The sequence below is a fragment of the Diadema antillarum genome, unplaced genomic scaffold (assembly GCF_040938485.1).
Source record: "Diadema antillarum isolate AM-2024a unplaced genomic scaffold, OU_Dant_1.0 seq00001488_RagTag, whole genome shotgun sequence".
NCBI lineage: Eukaryota > Metazoa > Echinodermata > Echinoidea > Diadematoida > Diadematidae > Diadema > Diadema antillarum.
In genome coordinates, this window is record NW_027272227.1 from 413,344 (window position 1) to 434,361 (window position 21,018).

General features: G+C 38.8%; 1 protein-coding gene across 1 annotated transcript in view; it reads left to right on the top strand.

The window, feature by feature from the left end:
- The window catches only part of LOC139710006 (lipoyl synthase, mitochondrial-like), a 184,180-nt gene extending 165,402 nt beyond the window's left edge, over window positions 1–18,778 (top strand). The window contains exons 9-10 of the mRNA XM_071621957.1: window positions 13,028–13,210; window positions 16,716–18,778. Of these exons, the coding sequence (XP_071478058.1) occupies window positions 13,028–13,210; window positions 16,716–16,801 (269 nt within the window). The 3' untranslated portion in view covers window positions 16,802–18,778. The remainder of the gene's footprint in view (window positions 1–13,027; window positions 13,211–16,715) is intronic.
- Window positions 18,779–21,018: the final 2,240 nt, after the last annotated feature.

Consider the following 21,018-nt stretch of genomic DNA (forward strand, 5'->3'; position numbering starts at 1 on the left):
TTGCTATGGTAACGGCATGTTATTGGTAAAATATAGGGCAAAATGCTTCATGGCAAAACTGCTTCATCAGTGTTCTTCCAATTCTCATGGAATTCATATTGAATGTTTGTCTTAGGATATAGGTCAGCATGACACATTTCTTGACAGTGACAAAAAGTATGTTGCCATGGTAACAGCTCACATATTATGAGCCAAAATGATGGAAAATTTTGTGTTGCAAACTACTTCCTCAGTTTTTGCCCAATTTCCATGAAACTTGGTACAGATGTTTGCCTTTGGTTGTAGATGTGCAAGACGCTTTTTTTGACAGTACCCGAAAGTACGTTGCCATGGTAACGGCATATTAATGGCAGAAGATCAAGGAAAGATCTTGCGGATTTAACTACTTCCTCAGTTTTTTGACCAAAGCTTATGAAATGTGGCACACACAATAGTCTTGGTGGGAAGATGTGGAAGACATATTTTTCGGACGTGTCGGAAGCTGCGTTGCCATGGTAACGGCATATAAATGGCAGAAGATCAAGGAAAGATCTTGTGGATTGAACTACTTCCTCAGTTTTTGACAAAAGCTTATGAAATGTGGCACACACAATAGTCTTGGTGGGAAGATGTGCAAGACATATTTTTCGGACGTGTCGGAAGCTGCGTTGCCATGGTAACGGCATTTAAATGGCAGAAGATCAAGGAAAGATCATTCCTTGGGTAAGACTGTCGTCACGGGGCGGGGGTATTAATCACCTTAAGTGATATTTCTAGTTAACATTATTATACATATATATATATATATATATATATATATATGTATATATGCTTAAGAACGGCCGCCATCCTATTCCAAGGTGCTGAATCAGGGTGCAATTTCAAAGAGAGTAATAAACACACCTAATCTTATTTTGTCTTCATTTTCCTTCTAACCAGATACCAGGTAGCTGGATAGCCCATGTGCAACTAGCTGGTCTGTATGTAGCTGGCCAGTTGTATGTACCTGCGGTGGACCACTTTACCGGATTATGCACCTTGCTTTTTCCGATAACGGAATGCCGATTCGGGATCTTTTTATGTGCCTGGGTTTGTGATCCTTTCATACGCGGGCCTTCCATTTTATATTTCCTAGTGCTGAGGTACAAAGTGTTGTGCCTGTACTAGAGGGGACGGTATGAAAACTCACACCATTGCTCAGCTAGACTTGAGATAAGTGGGATTCGAACCGAACTCAAGTTTTTAGACTGCAAGTCATACGCTGTCGACTGAGCCACCTCGTCACCTTTCATGGTCAATTATACAACTTTCCAGCTGGCAAGTGATATTATTCTCCTCCTGTTCGAATTGGTATATGCCCTCTCTCCCTTGACAAGACAGCGTCTGCATCTTCAGTGAAGGAAGCAATGGCCGAAGCTTAGATTCCAGGGAATCGAGCTCCTCAATCCAGGTCAGACCAGCATTCTAGGTGCATTTAACTACATGCGATCACTAGAGTCCTTCAATGGCAGTATCTTGTCAGAATAGGTGAAGACAAGCTGAAGGTTTTTTCTTATCTTTTTTATTTTTTGTTTTAATCAGACAAAACCGTTTCTTTACTGGAGGCGCACATGACTAGGGAAATTGAACACCTATTGATGTTGTATCAGATTCTGATCCTAAAGAAAATAATCTAAACATTTTTGCGCAGCAACAATGTGCAGTCCTCTGACAAGAGATGGTGATGGCACCACTCAAATCTCAAAGTATGATTGGAACAGCGCAGCAGCTTCATGGAAAATAAGATTGATAAGTAAAGAACTGCCCTCATTTATCAGCGCACAGATCTCCAAGAATAAATGGGACGGAAAACTCATCCTGAGCACCTGATTCACGACTGCAGTATCCAACAGGAATTGTGATCTCACAGCACTTCAGCCTTCCAATAACTTAGAGGCGATCTACACAAAGACATCCTTACGTAGGATGATGCAATGTTGCAGAACATTTTCTTTTTAAAAGCAGTATACAATCGCACAGATGAGCGTAACATCACATTTTCGGTAGTCTGCTTTTTTAAATCCCTTTGATCTGAGGAAGCTACGGGTGGGTCCTGGTATTGGAAAGATAAAGGCCTTTCCAGCCCTTTCCTTTCTAGCATACCTCTCTTCCAGAGCCCAACAGGCACTGACAGGGTGCGACATTACTTCAGACTTGCTTTGATGTGGCATATACAAAATGCATAAGTAGTATGGGTCAGCAAACCAGAGCTCACTGACACATTGACACATTAACTACTCAGATCTCTCCCTGGACCCTGAGCTCCTCGACGGTATTGAGTCTGTTCACATGCAACGGGTAGAACGCTTTAATAATCATGCTCATGTGCAGCAAGTGCTGATGAGCAATAAGGTTTGTGGTGCAGCCAGTGTTAACGATGGTAGGCATCATATGCTTGTCATAACATGGGAGCAGATCATCAGAAAACACCCCATCTGCTCAAGCGGCGCTGTTTCAACATTTCGAAGATGAGTGCTGCCACAAGCGAGTTTCTACTGACAGTATGGGTCATGATGTGATCCCTGACTTCAGGGAGTGGAGTTGGAGTAAAGATGGCACAGGTACATGGCTATCACTATGCTATCAGCCACACAATGCTCTCCACAATGCTTCAGTACTAAATTCCATTCTTCTGCACTACAGTAAGTGTTTCAAGGCATGCATTGGGAGGTAGAAAATGGAAAATGAAAAAAAAATGAATGATTAAACGAATGAATGAATGAATGAATGAAGGTGGAAATGCAAATGCACATGTAGAGACGAGCCATGAACAGTAGTTTGATATTGCTGCAAACTTAAAGCGGGGGGGGGGGGGGGGAGGGGGGAGGGGGGAGGGCCTATCTGACGGGAGGAGACATTGTCGCGATGCCAGCTTCTTTAAGAAAAATATTTGCACTGCCACAACTAACGCGATTCCAGGGCAACATCCGAGACGTCTTCAAACAAAGGGACAACTTATTTGTTGGAAGTCATGGGGATGTTGACACGGCTTTTGCAGTCGCAGGGATTTATCAGAGACGTCTTCTCTCAGCGACTTCTCCATAATTAATTAGGTTATTACAGTCCTCCACAAGTTGCGGGGATGTCTCAAAGATGTTGCAGACATATTTAATCCCCACGACATGGTCACAAGTGATGGAGACTTTGCGGAGACGTCTCCGAGACCAGCTGGAAGCCGGTATAAGTCTCTGCAAAAAATCGAAAATGTTCGATTCTCCTGCGACTCTTGGAGATAGGGATCGTCTCCAGGAGACGTGCGTCGAAGAGATGTTGCGGAGATAGAGTTGCAACCTAGTCTTGAGACCAACAAGATACCAATTTTAAGTTTTAGGCAAAATGTGAGTTCATGCCCATTCGCGTCCAAGCGCTTTAGAATCTTAATAGACCCTTGATACTGTCATGATAGTTGTACTATGGCATATCTAATCTGTACCCCATTAATGGTGTCACTGGCACCTGTGAAATATGCTTGTACCCTACATGGCGTCACCAGGACCGTCATACGTCTTCTCTAAACGGCATATTTCACTGTGGTGGCACATAAAATTTCCTATAAGGCATTTCGAATCAAACTTTCTTACACAATTTCGAAAATAGGAAATTGATGCCAACCTGCCATTCTTAAAGACAACAGAATTATTATTTTTTTCCATCCAGAATAGGAGTGATCTTCATAATCATTATTCTATTGAATCTAAATCTGATTTATGAATATATATTTTGATTGAAGATCTCTGAAGTGCGACAGAAAAAAAATGAAAACACTTGTCTTTTTAGTGGCAATGTCAAGGACGCTGGTAAAATAAAAAGTAGTCCTCCCCTTATCGCTAAATTTACTATTAATGTATTACGTAGCAATGGGAATCTATTTCTCATATAAGTATGTTTTTTATCGCATTCCTTGCGGATGAAGATGAAGATTATAATCCAACCATCAAATCCTTAAAACTCTTTGAAAGGGCATTACCCAAAATTCCAACTAGCTCTTTTGGCTGTCATTACAGCGAATGCAATCATTTTGAATTATGCAAATATGACCAGTAGGTGAGGATCTTTTCTCTTAGCGCCTGTAAAAGTAAAGAAAAAATGGAATGATTGTGACATGAACTAAGATATTTCATAGCTTTGGACAGAACCTGATATAAAAACTTATGTATAATGGCCATATAATACCAGGCCATAATTGAAATGATGCAGAAAAAAAAATACCACAAGTAATCATCGAAGTGAAATGGAAGGGTGACCAAGTCTTCAATTGAATTGTGAAATAAGGATCTGAATAACATCCCCAGAACCTTATTACCCTCAAAAAGGGGTTGTTTATTCATGAGTGTATAAAATTTTTAACACGAAAAGCGGACATATTGATGTTACTCGTGAGAATGCCCACCCCTCCCCCTCCCACAGCTCTCAACAAGTGCAATTTTATAAGCTTAGCTGGTATTCCTTCTATATTTACTGTAGGCAAGGCAATTTTAAATTACCTGTTATGAATAAAATGGTTTGACCCCAAATGACCTTTAGGGTGACCATATAAGTAAAAGTTGACTTCAGACCAAAAAAACAACTTCAGAATCAAATTCCTTGACTCAGAAAACCTAAACCTGACTTTGCAAATTATTGTAACACTCCTAAGGTTTTTACTTGTTATAGTGCCCTTTAAACGTAGGTAGCGGCCATATTGGATCTTGCCAATATGCCGCCCAGAGGGCGCCCTTCACCAGAAATATGCCCTTTTTCAGCCGTCGACAACTGCAATTCAATTACCAAGGCTTGCATTCCTGGAATATTGACCATGGGCAAGCCATTTTTAAATCACCTGTTATGAATACAATGGTTTGACCCCCAAACGACCTTTAGGTGACCTTTCAAAGGAAAAGTTGACTTCAGACCATAAAAACAACTTCAGATTCGAATTCCTTGACCCAGAAAACCTCTAAAATAGACTTTTTAAATGATTGTAACCCTTTTATGTTTTCAGTTGCAAGTGACCTTTAAACCTATATGGCGGCCATATTGGATTTTGCCAATATGGCCGCTCCAGAGGGCGCCCTTCTTGGCGCCCATCAAAAATCGAAATAGTATTGTTTGGGCTACATGTGTGCCAAATTTGGTGCTTTTGGAAGAATTTGAACCAAAAAGTCCCTTGCGCCCCCCACTATTCCCTCCATATTCGTTACTAAAGCTAGTGCTGTTTCAATAAAGTGATTTCATGAAGATCAAATTATTTGAATAATACGCAGGTTCATATATGTTTGTAGTTGCAGGTGTGTATGTATCATATTTTTGTTACACTCTTGTTTCTATTTGCTTTATAACACTCCAACCTTCTTGTACAAATTGTTAATATCCTACGTAACAATAAATTTGTATTATTTGGATATAGAAATAAATGAAATGAAATGAAATGAAGTGGTAGTCCTTGTTCGCATATTAGACAGCTAGTGTCAGTTCTAGATTGTGCAGGCAGCGTATGCCGCCATCTGTCGTGAAGATCGCGTTTGTCTTCAGCGGCACTTTCCCACAACTGATTTCTTCAAATTCATTAAGTATACCCTGTGATTTTTGTGTAATTATACCCCCACCCACACATAGTGTGTATAGGGGTATACTGTAAATAAGAATCACTCTGAGGGCGGGTGGCCGGGCAGTCGATCGGGCAGTCTGTCGGTCTGTCATTGCAAAATCTTGTGGATCAATCTTACTACTCTCTCATTTTCAAGCAATTGACCCAAAATTTGGCATGTGTGACCGCTATCAAAGATAGATGTGCAAGACGCATTTTCGTTAATATTGCATAATGCATTGCCATGGCAACGGCAGATTTTCGTAAAACCTTATGGATCGAATTAGTTTCTCATTTTTTGAGCAATTAATTCCAAATTTGGCATGTGTGACTGCTATCAAAGGCAGATGTGCAAGACACCTTTTTATACCCCCGCCACACATAGTGTGAAGGGGGTATATAGGAATCACCATGATGTTGGTCGGGCGGTCGGGCGGGCGGTTGGTCGGTCTGTTGCAAAATCTTGCGTCGCGAACTCCTCCTACAGTTTTGAAGGAATTTAAATGAAACTTGGGGTAAATGATGATATTGAGGTATAGATGTGCAAGACATGTTTTTTGTGTTTGTCGGACAATGCGTTGCCATGGTAACCACAATTTTACCAAAACCTTGTGGATTGAATAACTTCCATAGTATTTAAGCAATCGATTTCAAAATTGGTATCTATGATGATCTATAGGTGTAGTTATGCAACACACTCTTTGTATTTGTATCGGACAAAGCGTTGCCATGGTAACCGCATGTTTTCTTCGAAATCTTGTGGAGTGAACAACTTCCACAATTTTGAAGCAATTGAAATCAAATTTGGTAGGCGTTATGGTCTTGAGGCATAGATGTGGAACACATAATTTTTGTGTTTGTCAGACAAAGCGTTGCCATGGTAACCATGATTTTACCAAAACCTTGTGGATTAAATAACTTCCACATCATTCAAGCAATTAAGGTCAAATTTAGTTTGTATGATGATCAGGAGGTGTAGTTATGCAAGACACCAATGTGTTAATATAAGAAAAATGTGTTGCCATGGTGACCACTCATTTTTGTATCAAATTGAACTATTTAATCTATGAAGGTGAAATTTGGTGTGTCTGATGGTCTTTAAGTGTAGTTGTTCCAAATGTCCTTTGTATTTGTATCGGACAATGCGTTGCCATGGTAACCGCATGTTGTTTTTTTTAATCCTGTGGAGTGAATTTCTTCCACAGTTTTAAAGCAATTGAAACCAAATTTGGTAGGCATTATGGCCCTGAGGTATAGATGTGGAACACGTAATTTTTGTGTTTGTCACACAAACCATTGCTATGGTAACCAGTTTCTCCAAAACCTTGCAGATCGAATAACTTTTCCATCATTCAAGCACTTCAAGTCAAATTTAGTATGTGTCACGATCTAGAAGTGTAATTTTGCAAGACACCATTGTGTTAGTTTAAGGAAAATGTGTTGCTATGGTAATCACTCATTTTTGGATCAAAATAAACCATTCAAGCTATGAAGGTCAAATTTGGTGTGTATGATGATCTTTAAGTGTAGTGATGCTGGGGGAAAGCATGTTTCCATTTGCTGTAAGTTTTATACTCAGTGTCAACTCTGTAATTGTACAGTAAACTAAAAGTATTCTGTTTCCAATTCGAAAAGTGCACAAACTTGGTATTAACGTCATTGCCCTCATGACATCACATACTATAAAGAAACACTAGGGGCGGGGGTATTAATCACCTTCAGTGATAATTCTAGTTCTTTAGTATGTCACAATGCATTGCCATGGCAATGGCAAATTTTTTTAAAAGCTTACAAAATGTTGGTTGAACTACTCTCTCATTATTTGTGGAATCAACCCCAAATTTGGCTTGTTTGACCACTATCGAATGAAGATATTGTGCAAGACATGTTTTTTCATTAGTGTTACATAATGCGTTGCCATAGCAACAGCAAATTTTTTATAAAATCTTACAAAATTTTGTGGATCAAACTACTTTAATTTTTTTGAGCACTTGACCCCAAATTTGGCATGTGTGACCGCTATCAAAGGTAGATGTGCAAGACACCTTTTTTGTTATAATCACATAATGCATTGCCATGGCAATGGCATATATCTGTAAAAACTTTTGGATCGAACTTCTCTCTCATTTTTTGAGCAATTGACCCCAACTTTGGCATGTGTGACCACTATCGAAGGAAGATGTGCAAGACACATTTTTCATTAGCATTGCTTAATGCATTTCCATGGCAGTGGCAAAGTTTTTAAAAAAAACAATCTTACAAAATGTCGATCAAACTACTGTGACTATTCACAAACAAAAGAAAGGCGTCCTGCACAACTACACATTACATTGATTGTATATCCCATAGTTACATTTCAACTGAAATGCTATGAAACTGAGAGAGTAGTTCAATCCACAACATTTTTTAAGATATTTTTTTTTAAAGAACAGACTTTTGTCAATATGAAAAGCTCCTTTTAGTACCTTGTTTCTTCGGCATGGTGACATACTTAGCAAATTTCTCTCAGTGGGTCAATTTTATACAGTAACCATAAATGATCACATGTCAGTAGGATTGGCGAAGTAGAAAGAACTTAAGCAACACCGTCTTACAACCATTTGCAAAGACTTAATTACGACTGTTTTGCAGATGCTTGCAACTGCATGCAGAAAAATAAATTCAAAAGGGAAATTTGGAATATGTTCAAAATTTATTTCCAACAAGAAAAACTATTTGCAACAAGGAAAACTGTTTGAGAATTTTCTTAGCAACATTTAACAAGCTTTTGTAACCTTTTATGAACCCTAATGAAAACCAAAATCCGCTGCTCCAACGATTTTGCCGACACATCTTTTCTCATAAGAGTAGGAAACTTTCAAGTCCTTGCCACATAACCGACAGCGGCGTTGCAAGATGTCAAGATGAGAAATCTACACAGGAAAAAAGAAAAGCAACAAAAGAGACACTGATTAATAACCACTTTTGAAATATACCTAACATAAAAAAGGGAAAACTAAAGTTACTATTCAATAGTGTGCATTCTTTGGCAGTATAAGGTCCTCTCACAATAGAGACCTAGAAGAAATATCATACTACTAAATATACTTCATTTCATACCTTAATTAGATTGAAGTCGTCAAGTCCTGTTCATGTCTTACAATCAAAAGAAAGTAGAATAGGAATACAAAATACAAAAATGATAGCTTATGTCAGTTTTAATAAATTCAAGATTTATCTTTGAGGTTAGGTTTCAGATTTTGCTTTGTTTTCAACCCTCTGTACAAAATTTTAATTTTGCACAGGGGTCAATTGGTGTGTATGAGAGTGTGTTGTTAACACACTGACAGTGGACCTGAACAGTGGCCAGGATCGGAATGCTCTTTTACATATTCATGAGAAATTCCACTATCTCAGCTAGTCTTTATTTATCCTGAAATGAAGTGTATGCAAGCACATGAAAACATGTGCTAATTTTGTTCATATGCATTCATTTTACCCTTCATCATAAATTCTGAATAGCAGTTGCCCAGGGCAATCCATCATGAATTATTAATAAAAGCATTCATGTGCCTTGGAGCAAGAGTCCAGAAGCCTAGTCAGCAGAGCTCTGAAAAGGTGGTATTTTTGTGGTATTCATGTCTATTGTTCAGGGTCATTGTAAGCACACACTCACATACACATCATTGGTTCTTGTGTAAAGTTCAATTTTGTACAGAGGGTTCAAATTTGACCAAAATCTGGAACGTAACATTAAAATCAATCATGGATTTAACGAAACTGATTCATGCTATCATATTCAAATCACTCTCAACTAAATTCAGCTATTACCCATATCAATAACAGTGTTATCAGATGTATAGTATTCGAACTGTTAAGGATCAAAAGTGGGAAATGTTTTTTGTAACACCTAGTATAAACACAAAAACATCTGAACTCCCCATATAAGGGGAGAGAATAGGCTAAAATAATGACTGGCTTTTTTCTCTCTTACCTTTGATCATCATCTAGTAGTAGATCTAGTACAATGTCAATTCATTTGATCAAGGAGGATTAAGAGTTGGAGTTCCAACTGGCTGTAATTATTCAAACAGTTTGTCAGATTTCTATTGATGTACAAAAGAATTTCACAGGTGCATATGTGCCTTTGATGATTAATGTTCGAAGCCGCCGTCTTGCTTAGCAATCTGAAGATTCATTTTGAAAGTTAACATAATATTGGCCATATTTTGCTTATTTATTTATCAAATGAAATGAAAATTCACCTAGTGATAAAGCATGTAAAACAAAAGTCAATCCCGTGTCGGAAATTTGTGCAAAAGTGTAAATCAGAGCTGTATCATGTGAAAATGTTTAAAACTGTACCATCCTGGAAAGCCGGTTTTATCACTTTTCCGCTTAATTTTGACAAAATAAAACTAACATGGAATAATCTTCAAGTATAATTCTTTATTGATAGATCTATCAGATTAGTGCCTCAGGGTATTGCCCAGTCGAGTAATTTTTCATCTTTATTTCAGCATTTTTTGCGCAATTTCTATTCGCACATCCTCCGTGTCTGTAACCAACTACCTTTTATAAGAAGGGATAGCGAGAAGTAATTACCATCACAAAGACATATCTTTCTTAGAAAGTGGCTGGTGATTATGCTATGAGACACTAGTCAATTGTCTTCCTATCTGCGCGGCAGATCCTGTTTGGCACATGCTTCAAATATTTTTGAGCGGCGGCATCGACACATCTAGCAAAGGAAATAAGACAGTTGTACCTCCATTCTCTTGAACTTCCTTGATGTGATTAACATTTAGTTCCAGTGTACTGGTCCACTGACTGATCAAGACTTGCATTGATGAGTGTTGTGTTTGTCATATTCATGACATTATTGTAAATAAAAAAGATATTCTAGATCTAGATCTAAGTCTAGAGTAAAGGAGTCATTATATTTTGTAGAAAGAATTCCAGGCCAATATCAATAATACACATTTGTCAACCTTGAAGCATTGTGACATAAGCCTACCTCTTTCAAACAGTGATAAGCGATCTGATCAGTTTGACCAAAGTATCTGCCATTGACATTGCGCAAATATCAACTCTGCACTGATCACAAATAATGCACGAAAAGAAAATCTCAACACATGGGACCACTATACAACTTGCAGCAGATGACACGATCAAAGAGCAACTAAAACACTCCGCGGATGGTTCCTCCTTTCCATGCCATTCTTACTACTGTATGTTTACACATCTTTACACTCTCAGCATGAGGCAGTTTATGAAGAGAAAAGAGTTGCTATATCCGATGAGATATCTTTTATTCGTTTTAGGAAAATATTGCCAAAAAATCATGAATTGATAAACATAATCATAATTTATTTGTGAAGATATAGCACCCAAAAATTCACCCATTTCTTGGTATATTTTGATGAAATAAGGACCAATATGCAGGAAAAAGTATGACAAAACACAATAATTTGTGCAGATGAAGGATGCAAAATAATGAACTGCGCATGTCTGATTTGTTTGTTGATGCAGTTTCCTCGCTTCTCAATCAATTTTCCATGTGGCATTGAGCCTTGGACATCATAGGCCCAAGCATAATTCCCCAGCTTTCACCTAAGGCAAGATCGCGCTTTTAAGAACAGAGTGGCACTCAGAAATAAAATCACATAAATCTCGTTGCGTAATACTGTATACGCCATATATTTCGCGAATCGGGACTTCCCAACGATTTCGCGAATGGTTAAAGGGACTGTACACTACAGTACTGGTTGAGGTGGGGATTCATGTTGTGAACATTCCTAAGTGAGATAATGAGAAACCTCTTATGAAATATGAAAGCGCACATAATTTTAAGAAGGATTCAACATTTATTTGATGAAAATTGGTTTTCAAATAGCTGAGATATCCAGAAAATAAATGAAAAATAAAAAGGGGACAGGCTACGCCTTTTATTAGGATCTCTTTGTTTCACCCTGTTTTTGGATATCTCAGCCATTACAAACCGATTTTCATCAAATAAACTTTTGATACCCCTTAGAATTGCATGCTCTTTGACATCTCATAGGGTGGTTTCTGAATATCTCGCAAAACGTTATAAGCTAAATCCTCACCTCGACCAGAGCTGTACACACCCTTTAAATTGGCGATCGTGGAGTCCTGTACTGAACGAAGAAATGTACACGCGTACGTAACATTCACATTGGGATCAGAGTCAATATTTTCACGTGTCTTTAATTTCGCGAATAGCACCCGACTTGCGAAATTCGCGAAAATAAAAACCTCGCGAAATATTCGGCATATACAGTACTATGGGCTATAGAAATTTCAGGCGTAACTCCAGCTCACCTAATACCTCTTTGATTAGACAATCATGTTAAGTTCAACATTCACTTGTGATCATACGTCATCACTTGAATGTCTGAATTGAATTAGACAGTTTCTCACAGTTTTCTCTCAATATGTGAAGCATTCAAAAAGGGTAAGAAGCAGTCCAAGAGGCACATTCATAGGTCATTGGCCTGTTCAAATGGAAGTCTGTTGCAAACTTAACTATAGATGTATTGTGACTTCCATTCTGTATGAGCTGAAATTTTTGCATGTTAAAGGACAAGTTCACCGAAATAAACATAATATGGATTGAGAAAATACAGCAATATTAGTTGAATACATCAATGAAAGTTAGAGTAAAATCGGACAATCCTTTCAAAAGATATATCAATTTTTGAAGTTTCAATGGCACCATGGCTGGATGAGAAGCTGCTGCAGCTTGTGATGTCGCATGCATAGAACAATATAAGGAAAATATAAAGAAAATTCAATGTATTTTTATTTTACTTTTCATGCAGAGGAAAAGAGCACTTCACTTGCCTCATTTAGAAGGCAGGGGAACAGTGTAGCAATTTCCTCAAACTTTCATAGATGTGTTCTCCAAATATTGCTACTTTCACTCAAGCCACATTTATATGAGGGGGTTTGGTTTCCTTTATATCTTTTTCCATAGACCATCTGACAATAATTAAAACAGCAATGATAAAGATGAAGTCTGAATAGGCAAGTTTTCTATTCCTCCCCCATCCTCAGACACAAAAAAAAAAACTCTCAGTGACTGCTGCTTTGATTGTGTAATACTGAGTGTAGGAACCAATGAAAGAAAAATGAAAGCCTTATCAAACTCATATATTCATATTAATACTTCATGATTTCCTTACCAGGTACATTGTAGTTGTACATGGTAGTACTAGAGTGTTGTGTGTCTGTGCTCACATGCTTACGGGGGCTTCTTTGTAGAGCTCAGGAGCACTGTCAAGACTGGGATAAGATCCCAACCTGTCGTTAACACAAGACAACACGAAGATGTATCCCACAGATTAAAGTGTGTTAGGTTGTGTGTGTTTATGTGTGTGTTTATATACTTTGTTTCATTACTGAATTTTTGCAAAATGTGGCTGATTCTTACTTGTATAGACTTGAGGTCAGCTGGTGTCAGCTGTCTTACCCTGGGACAATACATGCAGCCAACCAAACGTCACCTCAAAGTGGTTGAATACGTCACCCCAGAAAAGTTCAACTACTGGCAGAAAGTGGGTGACAAACTTGGCTTTGCCTACACAGCCAGTGGGCCTCTGGTCAGGTCTTCGTACAAAGCAGGTATGGCTTCTGTTTATGAACAAAGCTGGGCTTGGCTTTCCTGTTATTAATGTTGATATTGGGATACATGTGAAGAATGATTTGTGCATAATTACTGTAATTCTTCTTTTATTAATATTGTCTCTGTCATTATTATAGCTATAGATACCATCATTGTCCAAAGAAATCTCCCAAATTCTTATAAATCACAAAACTGGATTAGAAACTTGTGATGTAAGTTTCCAATCAATTGAAAGCTTTGTTCATCTGAACATGAAAAATGATTCGATCATTATTCTGAAGATTTGTCATTCCCACAACACACAAATTTTTGTATACTTATTTCGTAGTAGATGTTTGTTATCCAAACATGAAATAGGTCTATATCTGCACAAAATATAGGGATGAAAGGCATGTACAAACCAATATAGAGAATGAAGAATTGTTGACTTGCAAACACTTGACATCTTGCAGATTGCAAGCTACAAAAAATATGGTGTGCTTCAATCAAATTTTTCAGTGATGGCATTGCCAAATGCAATACTGTTATTACTAACTTTGGAAAAAAAATGAAATACGCTACAACATGCTAAATGTTGGTTCAAAGGATAATTGAATTAAGTTCAAATGAATATGAGAATTGATGATGTCATTAAGAAATTTCATATTTTTATTTCATGAAGGAATTTGATAACTTTAAATCATTTTTCCAGCCTTGAAGATGCATTAACTGACATCTATGACTCACAAGCTTTTAGAATATGTATCCAAATGTGGCTTTGTCATCAACAGGTTATGCCTATATATGATAGAGATTGTACAAATCTCCCCAAATTGAAGCCTGATTTTCAATTTCAACCATTTTTAAGACAGGTTTGTGGGACTTTTCCAATTATTTTAGAGAATTTTAATTTCTAAGGTAGAACTCAGACCAAGAATATTAACAATTGGCTCAAAGTACTGTTTTCTTGTCACAGTGGTACTTGCATACATTTGCTTTGGGTTCTTCTTTCCTTGCCTTGTAACAAGAAAGTGATTTTTCCAAAAACTATATTTTGACTTTGAGCAACAATTTTCAACATGTTAGCTTGAAGGACAGAAGAAGAATTATAAATCCTCCTCCAGAACAAATAGATTTTACAAATGTTTTCCCAATATGTAGAATGAGTAGATGTTATCTGGATATGTGCTGTATTTGCATGAAAATTGAGAGCAACCTTATGTCATGTTCTTGTTCATAGATGCATTGAATTGAATTGAATTGAATTGAAATGGTTTATTGATATCAACATCGTCGCAGCCAAAGGCCGAATTGTGATGGTTTACAGCAAATGATATAAAAGAATACATTAAAAAAAACTCAAAAGAGGAATACATGTTCGAAAAGATGAACTATACACATAAGTATCCATAACAAACTCAAATGAAATGTACAACTTATTCTATGAAATATAAAGTATTACAGTTGAAAAAAGAATCGCGAGATTAATATTGCAATCTTGCAAATGTATCTAATGATTCTTGTTGCTGGTATTGAAAGAGAAAGGAATACTTCTAGTCTAAGAAGTGCAATCGAGACTTTTAACAAAATGTGGGCGTGTTTTCAGGGCACTTGGGTACCATTATAAGTACCTATTAGTTTTGTTTTCATATCATCTATCTGACCACTTTAGTGTCGTAATTCATAGACTGTGATTGGTACACTACAGGAAGTCATGTTGAATTAAACTGTGATAATTTTCTTCACTCGAGATTGATAGTCATTACTTGAAGCAATTTATTCAGCATGCGTCATGTGGTTGGCCTTTGTTAAACAGAGAGTTACTTTCGATACGTAGGAGGCATGCAAAAAAGTGCTTGGTTGTTTCCTGCTTAGCCTCTGATATGGATTGGACATAGCTGGAGAATGCCTCACTACAGTGTTCTATCCATCTGTTCGAGTGACAGAACTTGCAACATCATCACAAACACTCCAATTGTGTGATATTGTAGATCTCTCAACAACTGTATAGCTGACGAGATGCATTTTGCTTGGAAAGTTTGCGTCTAGATAATCAAAAAGTGTTTGAATACAAGTGACAAGCCTTCAGGAAATGAGTATAAGCACAATCTGACGCATGATGATTTCCACAGAACTGCCTGTGGTGCTTAATGCAGGAGTGATCTTTTTTTGTGTGTTGCTGATTGGATGTGGGCTTGCCTGCTTCAAGTCCAGTTTTGGAAGAGGTTGCTGCCACAAGAACTCATCAGGGGATAGTGATTCTGGAAATGATGGCAAAGAGGAAGAAGGGGATGTGGTTCCCTCAGTGCTTCTTCATCAAGAGACACGTGCCAGTGGGAGGGCCGACACTTGGCCTTGGAATAACGTGAAGCCACTGAGGGGACAGAGTCATGGCAGAATGCAGGATGACCGAGAGAACAGCATCATTTTCAACAGCAATTCAATGTGCCTGCAGGTCATAAAAGATGGTGAGGAGCCCTTCTTTCCACACCCATGCCAGCTGCTGATCAAGGATGGAGCGAAGGCACAGGTTCTGAATGCAGATGGCACAAGCATGCACTCTGTTATTAGTGATTTTGAAGAAGAGGTAATGAGGAGTGTAGAGGCACTGGTGTTTGAGCCAGCTGTGACAGATTCCCTGCAGAATGTCAAAGGGTCTCTAGAGTCATGCTTAGCAAACTGCAGTTTCACAAGTAGTGGAGAGAGTGGCTCAGATGAAATGCCAGATTCCCCTGATGATGGTGATGCTGGCAGGGATGACATAAAGGTAATTATTTCGGATGAAGATACAAAAGAGGTCAGCATTAGAAGAAGTCTTCTTCCTAGAGAGGGGAATGTCAATCCCTGGGCAGTGGAGAGTTCCAGTCTACTCACCAACAAGCTGGGCTCATTGCTCAGGTACCGCTGCTCAATGGCCAAAGAAGAGATGCATTATCGCTCATCTACCACATCTTCCTTAGAGCTGGAAACCTCTTGGATTAGCAACCTCACAGCTGATGACTTGCCCTGGAGGTCCCGACCCCACACACCCTCTGGCTTTGTGCAGGAACAGTGTCGCAGATCCCCACATCCATACATGCTCTACCGTTACTCTATCTCTCTGGAGGAGATCAGGCTTCCAACTGGTTCCATCCCTGGCATCCCCAGGAGATTGCCCCTCTCTTGGGCTGCAGCTCAGGATGAGGAGGGTGACATCTTTTATGATGCCTGGTCATCTTTAGGAAGTGTCCACTCATCTGTGTTGAATCAGGGAGGGTCCATCCTTCGTCTACCAGAGGATGATCAGCTGCTGACTGTACTCCTTCAGAAAGCGCACAAGTCTATGACTCTTTCCAGGAAGCCCAAAACCTCTTCTCCAGGTTTCAGAAGGTGTAACAGTCTCCATGTGCTGTGATGAAGAGGCACTGATGTTGTTTTTTGCTTTAGAGTAGCAAAGTTAATTCTTATAATGCCTATATGCAATGGTGTTGAATGGCTAGCTGATATGAATATTTGCTGATGCATTTTTCTTATTCCCATGTACAGGTGAATATTTTCTCACAAATATGGTAAGAAAGAAGAGGAATGGAGCAGTGAAACTGTCAGAGACAGCTGAAGAGCCAGCAGATTGAACAACTTGATGACAGATCAGTGACCCTCAGTCTGAAGTTTTTGGCTGTTTACACCTTCTATTTGCTCTTTTTTTTGTGTGTGTGTGTGTGTGTGTGCAGTTAGCTAAGATCTTTGGTATCAAAGATTGTGCTATTTGATGGCCGCTTGGTGTAAAGTTTTAAATACAAGTATTGTGTGTTGCTATCTTTCAGTTTTACCTCTTGTCAGTTAAATAAGTATTGTTGAAGTCTTACTTAAAACTCTTCATCAACGTAAGAGTTAACAATAACAGCTTTATAGGTAAGGCCCATAAGATGATGACAGAGAGTGCAAGTAAATGAAAACAGCAAGAAGGTTTAATGACATAGAAGCCACAGTGGAGTTGAAAGTGTACATGTATGTTATTGAGTCAAATTTATCATCAGATTTCTCATTTAAAATATTTTAGTCATATATGTTCCCATGGCTTGCCAAGCATGTCCAATTAATGATTTACAAGAGCATGTACATGTTTGCATTCATTCGTACTACACTGTAATTTGACTTTCCCATTATAAAGAACATGGTTATAATGAAATTTTGTAAAAACAAAGTAAGATTCAGGTCCAAAATTGTTATCTATATACAGGTGTATCTTAACATCATTTGTTCACCTATAACAAAATTTTGATATCACAACAGAAAACTGTCAGTCTGAAGAACTTTGTTATAACAGGAGTTGCCTGTATGCATATTATATTCTGGGTGTCTGGTTTGTGCTGTTTTTTCAATGAATTAATTTGCATCCACTTGATTTTATGTTTGTTTTTGTTTTTTCAACTGAATAATGACAACGGCATGTGGATTACGACAATAACCATCAATTCAAATTTCATGGTCATTGCCTTACTATAGAATGCCAGTAAAATTTGGGAGTAATCACTTATTGGTACTTTTGACATGAATGCAATGTCAACTGCAAGGAATCCGGGTGTGCATTACAATTTTGAAATGTTAGTGGTTGGTGATCAGAGTAGCATTTATTTTCCTGCATATTTTCAATTTTGTTAGATCAATACCATTATGAAAAAAAAAAACAGCTGTTCATGATGTGCATGTGCAGCCTCAATCATATACTTGCATGTAATGGTTCATCTTATTACCAATATGTGAAAGAGTCCCCATTTAAGAATTGGCCTTTGTCTTTGATAGCCATTTGTGTGCGCACTCCTTGGTATTTAGCCAAACTGTAAATTCTGAATATGCACCCAGATTAGATTCTTAATCTTTAAGAAATGGCATGAATCAAATCTGTTGAAGATAAAGCTGTTAGAGGATGCTTCTCTCTGGCATACAGAAATCATTGACATAAAAGACAACTCTGAATATGTTCTTTCTCCTTGTGTATATGCTTAAATTCAAATAAATGCGTACAGGGCATATTTTTTGTATGGTTTATTGGAATGTTGGAAATGCAGTTCTTTGTATGTCAGAATAGTTCTCTAGAATGATGATAGAATATACATAATAAGTTCGCTGTGTTATCATCATTGTCAACTCATCTTAGCCATACATTGTAGTCTCAAGTGAGTCACTGCAGTTGCTTCCTGTGGGTTGTGCATTGTCACAAGTTTTACATACCGATATTCATCTCCTTCGAAATCTGTCCTCAGATATGAACAAACTTGACAATAATAATTTGTAGGGGATAAGAGACAAAAAGTTGATCAATTGGTACCGGAAGGCCTCAATGCAGGGCCCAAAATTTTCCCAAATTGTGATACTGTCAAAGATGTTTTACTCTGGAACCAGAAGTACAAGTTAAAGTGCAACCAGAATATATTGCAATTAGATACTCAGGGAAAGAATAAAGGTTGCTCTGACAAGCAGAAGCATTGGTCTGATGGGCACTTAATGGGGTAACAAGCTGGGATAGGGCCCAATGATCTTAATAACCATTGTCATCTTTTCTTTAGAATACATGATCAGACATTCACCAAAGCATTCTTAAGGGCAGAGGGGACACTATGTCAATAATATAAAGCAAACTTGATTGTGTGTCAAAACCTTTTTATAGCTAATGGCTAGCCCCCACTCCCCCCCCCCCCCCCCCCCCCCCCCCGCACCTCAGGCTGTCATTTGTCCTTCATGTGTGTTCCCAATATTTCAAGAAAAGCGGCATAACTTTCGGAGCTCAATTTTGGGGGGAAATTTAAAAGGCATTGAATATTTTTAAAGGCTTTTAATATTTTTCCTCACAGTATTTTTAATTTGGGGTAGTTTTCAAATCTTTCCTGAAATAGGGTCGCAATAGGTGTGACGGAGAACCGTGATGTGCCTTGGTGAAACCAGGGTGGGGTGTAATAAAAGTGTCCATTCGGACATGAGAGTTGGAGTTGGCAAACATGGCGTGAACAGTTGCAGTCATTCGGTGCTGATCCAGGAATGTGTTGTCGGTGTATGACAGATGTTATGTCGGTGCTGACGGGTGTTCTGTTGGTGCATGACATGTGGGGAACATGTCCGGGAAATGAACGTACAAACAAGCCATCTTTTGGTAGTATTTCGGTGTTTTGTACATCGTTTGTAATGGTTGATGCCCGTTGGAGGTACAGTATGTGTAGTGTTCGCACTCATGTGAGATGTGTACACACAGGGTAGCGAACGTAACAGTGTCGTTCGTTCGTAGAGGTATTAGGGAGCTTTAGATTTTAGACGCGCGGACGTTCAAAGGAAAAAAACATGATCTGAGCTTGCGCAGTAGCGCGCGTAAAGTCAATCTATTTTTAGCTTGCGTCGCCTGAGTTGTTTACTATGCGTACTGGGCTATTTTCACGTCCGCACAGTTTGCGACGCAGAGAGCTTCTTCATGCACTGATCATATGGGGGCGCGATTTTATTTTTTATACATTGCGTCCCAGCATAATCTAAAGCTACTTTTCCACACGACGCAGGGAAAGCAGAACGTCCAGCGCAAGCGTCGGCTCAAACGTCCGCGCGTCAAAATCTATAGCTCCCTACTGTACTGCGTGACATTGCACGGTATGTGTAATGGGGCTGCGTTAGCAGTGGTTGTGAATGGAAGTGCGATTCGCGAAGCGATGCGATATGTTTTGCGCACTTGTACTGGTCTTCTCGCTAGCTGAATACCAGGGTTGCAGCATTGATTGCTGGAAAGGAAGGGTACGTATTACCATTTCCGTTGTGTCATTTTGTCAGATTAGTGTGTCACTTTCTGGTTATTTGGATTAGCATCGTTAGATGTGGCTTTACGAGGAAATTGGCCTCGAGATATACGAGTGTTTGTCCGGTCTGAATTGCTTAGACTATTCTCGTAGTTCGGTACGCAGTGGAGTGTACTGTAGGAAGTTGCGTTAGCGACGTAGTCTTGAAATCTAGTCGGAAAGCTAGATGTGAATAAATCATGGCAGCCAAGTTCGATGCTGCAGAGTTTGTGAAAGACGTCACTCTTGGTAGACTGAGAGGGTTAGTGAAAGCCCAATTGATTGAGGTTGCAACTCATGTAGATGCTGATATCAGAGAGTGTAGTCGAAAGAAAGAAATCTTTGCAGTTCTGGTGAAGAAGCTTGAACTGGGTGGTGTAGAATATGAACACACAGACCAGAGTGAGAGTACAGATGAGATTGAGAGTGCTGGTAGAAAAACTGCTCCAAGTACTACTACTAGACCTAATGATATGAGGGTAGATTCCACACAACTAGAACTGGCTAGATTGGAGTTAGAAAAAGAAAAAATGAAGGCAGAAAATCTGAGACTCGAACAAGAGTTAATGCAACGTCAAATTGAGTTGACCCAGGCCCAGGCCAGTAGTGTCCCGGGGGATAGGCCTAATGTTACTATGTCGAGACAGAAGACGCCCGACATTGCAAAAATGGCAAACACAGTCCCCCGCTTTGATGAAGAGGATGTAGACTCTTTCTTTTTCTCCTTTGAGCGAATAGCCAGGAATTTGGAGTGGGAGAAGAAATATTGGTCTATGATAGTACAACAAAAGCTCACAGGCAAGGCACATTCAGTAGTGTCTGCTCTCTCGGATGAGGAGGCTAGTGACTATGACACAGTTAAGGAAGCAGTCCTTCTTGCCTATCAGTTAGTCCCAGAAGCCTACAGGCAAAAGTTTCGAGGATATAGGAGAGGTTCGGGACAAAGCTACGTAGAGTTTCAGAGAGAAAAAGAAATCATGTTCGATCGATGGGTTCGATCAATGAAAGTAGATCTCACTTATGAAAATTTGAGG